Raw genomic sequence first — 9,261 nt, forward strand, 5'->3', positions numbered from 1 at the left:
TCCGAGACAACAAGGTGCAGGGCTGGATGAACACAGCAGGCTGAGCCTCTCTGCTCCTATGATGCTGCTTGGCCTGCTGTGTTCATCCAGCCCTGCACCTTGTTGTCTCGGAAAAGATCACAAGACTCCTTGGATGTAACTCCCATTTAAGATTCCCGCATAGTTTTTGTTACTTCTGCCAATTCTGCCCAGAGTGCACTGATAATATGGTAATTATCAGAAAGTCTGCCACAAAGCAATTCTCTTTCTACCCCAACCACAATAAAAAAATTTGCATTTATATAGTTCCTTTCGCGTGGACAAACCTTCCCAAGTGCCTCACTTTATTAGAGAAAAGATGATAAGCATTTAGCATCAACAATGCAAGGGCACAGATCGAGGGAATACACAGAAGAAGCAAAGGAGGCAGGAGGAGAAACATTTACATGGAACAAGTAATAGGGATCCAGAATGCATTACCTGAGACTTTGATGGGGACAGGTTCAACAGATATATTCAAGAGGGAGTTGAGTTATTATCTGAAGAGGAAGAATGTGCAGGATTACAGGGAGAAGACAGTTGAATAGCGCGAGGTGCATTGGCCATTCTTAGAGTCAGCACAAATGAAATGGACCAAATGGCCTCCTCCTGGGTGGTAATAATTCTGAGCTTATTTGACTGACAGAATTAGTGACCAAAAACTTAGTCAAAGGTCTAGGCTTTAGAGAGTCATAGAGTTGTACAGGACAGAAACAGACCCTTTGGTCCAATTCTTCCATGCTGACCAGATATCCTAAATGAACCCAGTCCCATTTGCCAGTGATAACAAGGTGTAGAGCTGGATGAACACAGCAGGCCAAGCAGCATCATAGGAGCAGGAAGGAAGAGCCCATTTGCCAGTATTTGGCCCATATCCCTGTAAACCTTTCCTATGCGTTAAAATTATTGAACTCAAGATTGAGTCCTGCAGATTGCATGGTCCCCAAGCAGGGACTATTTCTCCAATTTTATTTTTCACTGCGTCATGTCTTTTAAGAGAGGCTGAGAGAAAAAAAGGAGGGACAGAGCCCAAGTCTTTCCAATTCTCGTTACAAATCCAGCTTTCTATGTGCTGCTGCTGTGCCAAAGCAGTCACTTGAAATACAGCTCATTTGATTATTCTATGTCAGGACTCATTGTTATGTGAAAGTTATCCGTAGATGTGTAACTCAGGCAGGAGAAGCAAATTTAAATGTCAGTGCCTTTTGAAAATGTTAATTTTGCCTCAGCACATCTTTGTTCATCTCCCATTAGTTTCACAAAACTAAGCTAACCTGTGGTCCATTGATTCCTGTGAACTTAAGTCAACATTTTTCCTTTTTAAATCACTTTAGTCTATGAAGGTCCCAGGAATAAAAGCCAGATGATAGACGTCAAAAATTGATAGTCGTTTTCTTTACCAAAATACAGTATAGACATTTTTAAGTGGCATGTGACAGAGTGGCATGTGTCTATATGATGCCTCCTTCCTCTTTGACCTCTTCCCTCCCTTTCACGAGTGAACCTGCAGAATTATAGCCTGTGGTTCAAAAGGTCACTTTAAGATGTTGTGCAATTTTGGAATCGCCTCTGGCAATGTCATTTGTGCCTCACATGTGGTCTTGTCAACATGTAGATAGGCTTGCTTTTCTGAGGGACAAAACAGTTATGCTATTTTTCTGTCATTCAATTGAAGTGTTTATTCTCAAATTCCAAAAGGTCAATTAGCCTGAAGAGTATTTTTCTGATGTTGCACTGCACACTGTGAGCATTCCCAAGTGATATGCATATTACAAATATGGGTCCATGTCAGGATTAGTTTAAAATTGCCTGAGACTCCATCCCTGTGGGTAATGTTTCTCATGAAGTAAGAATTGTGCTTCTTTTGAGTGTTTGTAGGCAGCTTACTAGTAACATCACTGAGCTGGATTAATCTGAGCAACCCAGTCAAAAACTATGAAGTCATTGGTTTAAATCTCACTATAGGAGCTGCAGAAATTTAAATGCAATTAATCAGTCTGGAATATTATGTACTCCTGTAATGATGACCATTAGAGCTGTCATACATTGTTGCAAAAGCTCACTTGGTTCACCAATGCCCTTTTTTAGAATCCCTACAGTGTGGAAACAGACCCTTCAGCCCAACAAGTCCACACCGACCCTCAGAACATCCCACTCAGACCCATCCCTATAACCCACCTAATCTAGGCATCCCTGAACGCCAAGGGCAGTTTAGCATGGCCAATCCACCTAGCCTACACATCTTTGGACGGTGGGTGGAAACTGGAGCACCCAGAGGGGACCCATGCAGACATGGGGAGAATGTGCAAACTCCACACAGTTGACTAAGGGTAGAATCAAACCTAGGTCCTTGGCACTGTGAGGCAGCAGTGCTAACCACTGAGCCACCATGCCCTTCAGGGAAGGAAGTCTGCCATTGTTACCTAGTCTTGCCCACACGCAGTCCCAATGCATAAGGTGGCATGGTGGCTCAATGGTGAATACTGCCACAGCCTCAGAGCAGCAGGGACCCAGGTTCGATTCCAGCCTCGGGTGACTGTCTGTGTGGAGTTTGTACTTCTCCCCGTGTCTGTGTGGGTTTCCGCAGGGTGCTCCAGTTTCCTCCCACAGTCCAAAGATGTGTAGCTTAGGTGGATTGGCCATGCAAAATTACCTGTATTGATAAGAATATAGTCAACTCTGAATGGTCTAAGAAGCCACTCAGTTCAAACATTCTTAGGAATTGGACAACAAATATAGGCCTTATCAGTGATGCCCACATCCCATGAAAGAATTTTTTTAGAAGTGCTTTCATATCTACAATAACATATAATCTCCTTTCTGAGCAACTAACAAGAACTGCTGTGCCACACCAAGTGACTAAAAAAGGCACTGCAGCTGTATTTTTAATGCATGTGACAGGTTCAGAAAGGAGAGTTAATTTGAGTTCCTTACAGTTTTCCCAGTGCATTGTGTGTCCTTCTGAATTCTGTCTTTTAAATGTGATCTATTTATAATTCGTTATCATTTTACAAAAGGATACATTTAAAACTAGGCGAGAAAAGTTTCGGAGTGTAGAGGGTCTGACCACATCACTTGAAAATGTTTCACACGCAGGGTAATATTATTTCAGCAAAGCTGGCCAACTTTCAACGAGCAGCAAGCTTATACAAACAGTAATTGGATGAAAGAGTATTTTGTCTTTTGTTAGTATTGGTTGATGGAAGTGCATTGGCGAGGACACATGGAACGAATCCCCACTCTTCCATTGTGGCCAGAAACTTTGCCTGGTGCTCTCTCCAATACCTCCAGCAATGAATCAACTTAAATAATGCTCTCAAGCGCTAGACTGAGACTTAATTCACAAACGTCTGTATTCGGAGGCAAGTGTGCTTCAAGCAAACTAACTTCAAACTGGCAGGCATTATTTCACCAGTCTCTGTGCATAATTTATGTGTGGTTGTTGAGGGAAGATAGTGCCTTGTATTAACAGAATTTTCAATTATAAAATTGGTGATGACTCGCAAAAACTAAAAGATGGTTTTCTGCCTATCATCTTCATAGCAGAGGCGATGGCCTTGTGGTATCATCACTAGACTATGAATCCAGAAACTCAGCTAACATTCTGGAGACATAGATTTGAATCTTGCCACGGCAAATGACAGAATTTGAACCCAATAAACAATCTCTGGAATTAGGAATCTTCTCATGACATTTGTCAATTGTCATTAAAACCCATCTGGCTCACGAATGTACTTCAGGGAAGGAAATCTGCCATCCTTACCTGCTCTGGCCTGTTCATGACTCCAGATATGCGCTGAGTGAGGCTATGCAATTGCTTTCACTCAAACGGCATTCCCCAAGCTCAGTTGGACTGACAAGGTTGCCCACTTCCATGAGAATACCCTGCAACTCATATGCTCTACATGCTGCATTTTTCAATGATAAAACCGTTGTACGTGCCTGTTTGAAGTCCAGTTAGGCTTCAGCTATTAGGCACTTTTGCATGGTTACATCAGTAATGCCATTTTTGTCACCACTGAAATAACCCCACAGAGGCTGGTATCCCATCACTAAGACACCCTTTATTTCCACGTGGAGAGTCCTTGACACTGATCCATCTCCCTCAGAGCCAGCTGTCAGAGTGAACAGGATGTCTGACACTGCTGTTCTTACCTGTCAGCCAGGACACCCTAATTGGACCAGGTTAACAGCCCCAATCAGGGAAATCACATTCCATGAGGTCCACCTGACTGTCCTCATTACAATCCGTACAATGACCACTTCCGTCTAGAAGGACAACGGCAGCAGATACAAGGTAATACAACCTCCTGCAAGTTCCCCTCCAAGTCACTCACCATCCTGACTTGGAAATATATTGCCTTTCCTTCACTGTCTCTGGGTCAAAATCCTGGAATTCCCTCTCTAAGGGCATTGTAGGTCAACCTACAGCCCATGGACTGCAGCATGCCACCACCTTCTCAAGGGCAACTAGAGATGGTCAATAAATGCTGACCCAGGCAGTGACACCCATGTCCCACAAGTGAGTAAAAGCACTGACACAGATGACTTGAAGACACATTGAGAAGCTTTTGATGAGACAAGGCTAGAAACAAATTGCTTGGCTTTTTTATTTCAAACATGGTAAGGCAACACACAATACAGAAGTCCAAATCCCAGCATTTACATAACTTCTCTCCTTGAGAAGTTGGAAAAAGTAACAAACCACATCTCCTGTCTGGACTGACTTATTTTTGGCAGTGCCTTTTTCTGCAAACTATAAAGTGAAAATTCCTGCACTTTTAACTTCCAGCTCTGTAGCAATGACAGCAGGGCTGCCCTTTGCTCAAATCTTCATTGCCCCTTCTGTCCTGTTACTATGAGGGTCCCCACTAAAATAACAATAGGAATTCAGTCTCACCATTCAATGGTTTATCTATCTCTTACCTGCATCTACCCATCTCGGTACTTCACTCTTAACAGCCTTGCCTTACAAATATCTCTCAATCTTAGTTTTGAAGTTTTCAACTGAGATGATTTCAGTAGTGTTTTGTAGGGAAGAGAGTTCCAGATTTTGATTACCCTTTGTCTGGAGAAGCATTTCCTGCTATTACCTCTTAGGACTGGCTGTAATTTTCAGGTTATGCTCCCTTGTCTGGATTTCCCCACCATTTAGGAAATAGTTTCTTTCTATCTACCCAGCAAATCATTTAATCATCTGAAAAATCTCAGTACCTTTGGTTTTCTATACTTGCAGGAAAACAAGCCGAGACAATGCAAACCATAATTTCACCCTTTTGAACCCAATAGCATTCTGCTGAATGTGCAATACCCTCTCCACTGCTTCCAACAATTGTGTCTCATTCGAGGTCCATAATAGAATACAACACTCCAGATTTTGCCTAATCAGAATTTCATATAGCTGTAGCATCACTTCCTCTATTTTATGTTCCAGAGCATTTGAAGTGGTGGTTAGTATTCCAGTAGTCTTTAAAATTAGTTTTTGTAATAGTCCACTATCTTTTCATCATTTCGGAACACAGACTCCAAAATTTCTCTGATCGAACAAATCAACTCTCACAGCATGTTGCCTCAGTTGTTAGCACTGTTGCCTCACAGCGCCAGGGACCTGGGTTCAATTCCACCCACAGGTGACTGTCTGTGTGCAGTTTACAGATTCTCCTTGTATCTGCATGTGCTCTGGTTTCCTCCCAAAGATGTGCAGTTTAGGTGAATCGGCTGTGCTAAATTGTGTGCAGGCTGGGTGGATTAGCCATGGGAAATGCAGGGTTACAGGGATAGGGTGAGTCTTGGTGGGATGTTCTTTGGAGGATCGGTGTGGAATCGATGGGCTGAATTACCTTCATCCCACACTGTAGTTTCAGAAAATTCACTGTACCATCTTTCCCAGCTTAAACTCGATCAGCCATCATTTTGCCATATTAATGCATCATCAATAAGTCCATCCATAAAAGTGGTAATCAGGGGCTCTTATGGTGCAAAGGGCGGCATGGTGGCTCAGTGGTTAGCACCGCTGCCTCACAGCGCGAGGGACCCAGGTTCGATTCTACCCTCAGGCGACTGTCTGTGTGGAGTTTGCACATTCTCCCTGTGTCTGCATGGGTTTCCTGCAGGTGCTCCGGTTTCCTCCCACAGTCCAAAGATGTGCAGGTTAGGTGGATTGGCCACACTAAATTGCCCATAGTGTTCAGGGATGTGTAGATTAGGTGAGGGTACAGGGGGATGGGTCTGGGCAGGATGCTCTGAGTCTCTGTGTGGACTTGTTGGGCCGAAGGGCCTGTTTCCACACTATAGGGATTCTATGAAAAGGTGCTTTCTTTAATCCAATATCAAAACTAATGTTTCCACCTCCACTCAGGAGACAAGAATTCAGGTCCCACCTGCCCCAGATGTGTGTTGTAACATCTCTGAGTAGAATGATTGGAAAAAAAAAATCTCAAACTGAATATTAGTCATATTTTAAATCTAACGGCAGCACATTTTCTGATTTTTCCCTTGTGTTTCTCACTAGCCATAAGGCAATTTGGGATGGCCTAAACTTTTGAAAGGCCATGTACAGATGCAAGCTGTTTTGTCTCTGGCTTCACTCTTCTTACTTAGCCAGTAACACAGAGATCTAAAATATTGCCATGGAATGTCGAGTTGGATGTTCTGTAAACTGCAGGCAGCCAAAGTGGTTTCTTGCATGGTGAACGCTCCACCCTTCATCCTAAATAGAAGCTGTTGCCTGTCGGCAATGAAAAGTTGTCACATCATGGTTCACAGATTGTGGATTGTTTGTGTTTCTGTGCAGTAACTTTGAACTGCAACCCCTATGGGAGAGGGTGGAGAGCCCATTGGCGAAGCAAGCAAGAAACAATTTCCCTGGAAACAATCCACAAAGTGGCAGTCGAATCAGTTCCCGCACTGTGTCAGGTGAGTTTGTGGCTGTCACACAGGTTTGTACCTGTAACTTTTTCTTGAAAGGAACAGGGAAGAGCTTGTGTTTGTCACTGCATTTTGTGTCAGGATGCAAAGAGGAAATTGCACTGCTCTGCCCATTAATTTTGCTTTGGTCATGTTTCTCTTCACGTTCCCTTGGTGCCGCACCCTACAACTTCCCCAGAAAGTCACATATGTTTTAGGGAAGTTAGAGGTGTGGCACCAAGTTCCCAGACTTTTGGCAATGTTGAGAATTTAAGCTTTGGACATATCTCAACATCATAATATGTCGCATTTACAACGCAGTAAAAGGGAGCTTCAACTTAATGAGGCTGTGTTGATGTTTACTTTCTACGTTGCTTGTTCCTATACCCCTTCATTCCCCCATCTGGTTATTCACGTGTCTAATCTAATTTTGAATTATTGACACAGTGAAAATGAATTCCACAGCCATACAATTCCATATCCGGAGAAGTTTCTCCAGCCTTCTATTCTGAATTTCCTGCCTTAAATTGTGTATTTGGAGTTGCCTCACTTAGACCACTGACTTTGCTAACAGTCTGCTTGTATTTGGTCTGATCCATTCCCTCATATTCTACATTGTTCTACTTAAAAAGGACCCATTTTTTTTCCAATCCTATAGAGTTATAGAATAATACAGCATGAACTGTAAGACCCTTTAGTCCTATCAGTCCATGGCAAACATAATCCCAAACGAAACTAGTCCCACCTGCCTGCCCCTTGCCTATATAACTGCAAACCCTTCCTATTCATGTACTTATCTAAGTGTTTTTTAAATGTTGTAACTGTGGCCACATCCACCACTTCCTCAGTAAGTTCATTCCACACGCAAACCACCATCTGTGTAAAAATTTGTCCCTCATGTCTTTCTTAAATCTCTCTCCCCTTACCTTAAAAATATTCCCCCTTGCCTTGAAATCCCACATCCCAGGGAAAAGGCACCTACCATTATCCCTATCTATACCTTCTAATTTTATACATCTCTATAAGGTCACCTCTCAGCCTCCTCCTCCAATATTTAGTGTTTTCTGATACCAAACAGTGTCTGGTTGAATCTACATGTACCTTCTCTCAAGCCTGTCCTTCCAATTGTGTAGAGCCCACACAGTACTGCAACTGAAGTGACACAAATATTGTGTACGGGCTGATCATTACTTCCTAGTGTACAGATTCTAATCCTTTTCAGATAAAAGTCAGAATGCCCTTCAACGGTTTTACTATCTCATCGAGCTGAGGTGCTGCCTTTACACTCCTGTGAACTTGGGAACCTCAGAAATGTTTAGCCCTTCCACAGCTCCGCATCTACTTTTTCCAGTTTCCTCACCTCCGGTACTGTCCCACACAAAGCTATTCTCAGTAACCCACTCATCAAAACTACTGTCATTATCCCACTCATCCAAACAGAAACCACCGTTACCACAATCACATAATTACTGCTGTTAGTTGCTTCACATTGATCTGGTGGGTGCTCACTCATTGTCCCCCCTACCCCCATATCTTCAGCTGTGACACTCCACCCAGTCACCTGAGTGTAAAAGCCAACATGGTAGGGAATTGGAAACATCATTACCATCATCTCCATGATAATGCCTACGGATACTCCAGGACATCATGTGGTGCATTCAAGGCAACATGTAGCGTTAGCAATAGCGGAGGCCGCAAATAGATTCTTGAGGGACTCTAGAGTGTTGGAAAAGAGATATTTACAGAAGATTGTCTGGATAGGCAAGGCTGAAACTAACTGATGCCAATCCTTCTCTTCTGGGCAGTGGGAAGGGGGGGCTGAGTGAGAACGGTAACTGTGGATTCAACAATGTCAAAGGCCAAGTACAGTTCAAGAAGAATAAAGACTGATATTTTATCACAGCCACAGAAAATACAACACAAAACAATATCCTTTTTATAGTCACATGTACTTCATTGTACAGGTACAGTGAAAAACTTTTATAAAGTCTGCCTCCTTTTGGTGACATCTTAAGTACAAGTACCTAGGTGCAATTCTTAGATACACCAGAGGAATAGAAGTAATTGCTTAATTACAGAGTTGAAAATAAGTTAAAAATAGGAAAGCATTAAAGGATTAACATTATAGTGCTTTAAGGTAAGGTTTGTTCCCTCACACCAGTCTCCGTCCAGGACCCCCTGCCTGCTCGACGCTCCGGGGCTGCTTCCCACGTACTGCTCCAGGGCTCGCAGCCCACGCGTTGATCCAGGGCTCACAGCCCACACACTGCTCCAGGGCTCGCAGCCCGCTCACTGCTCCAGGGCTCGCAGCCCACACACTGCTCCAGGGCTCACAGC

General features: G+C 43.2%; 1 protein-coding gene across 2 annotated transcripts in view; it reads left to right on the forward strand.

The window, feature by feature from the left end:
* si:zfos-2326c3.2 (mitogen-activated protein kinase kinase kinase kinase 4) overlaps positions 1–9,261 on the forward strand; it is a 254,941-nt gene that overhangs the window by 156,757 nt on the left and 88,923 nt on the right. For both annotated transcript variants that reach the window (XM_048605155.1, XM_048605156.1), the window contains exon 17: positions 6,812–6,933. In XM_048605155.1, the coding sequence (XP_048461112.1) occupies positions 6,812–6,933 (122 nt within the window). The remainder of the gene's footprint in view (positions 1–6,811; positions 6,934–9,261) is intronic.

This window comes from Rhincodon typus, chromosome 14, assembly GCF_021869965.1.
Source record: "Rhincodon typus isolate 14 chromosome 14, sRhiTyp1.1, whole genome shotgun sequence".
In the NCBI taxonomy this organism is placed as follows: domain Eukaryota; kingdom Metazoa; phylum Chordata; class Chondrichthyes; order Orectolobiformes; family Rhincodontidae; genus Rhincodon; species Rhincodon typus.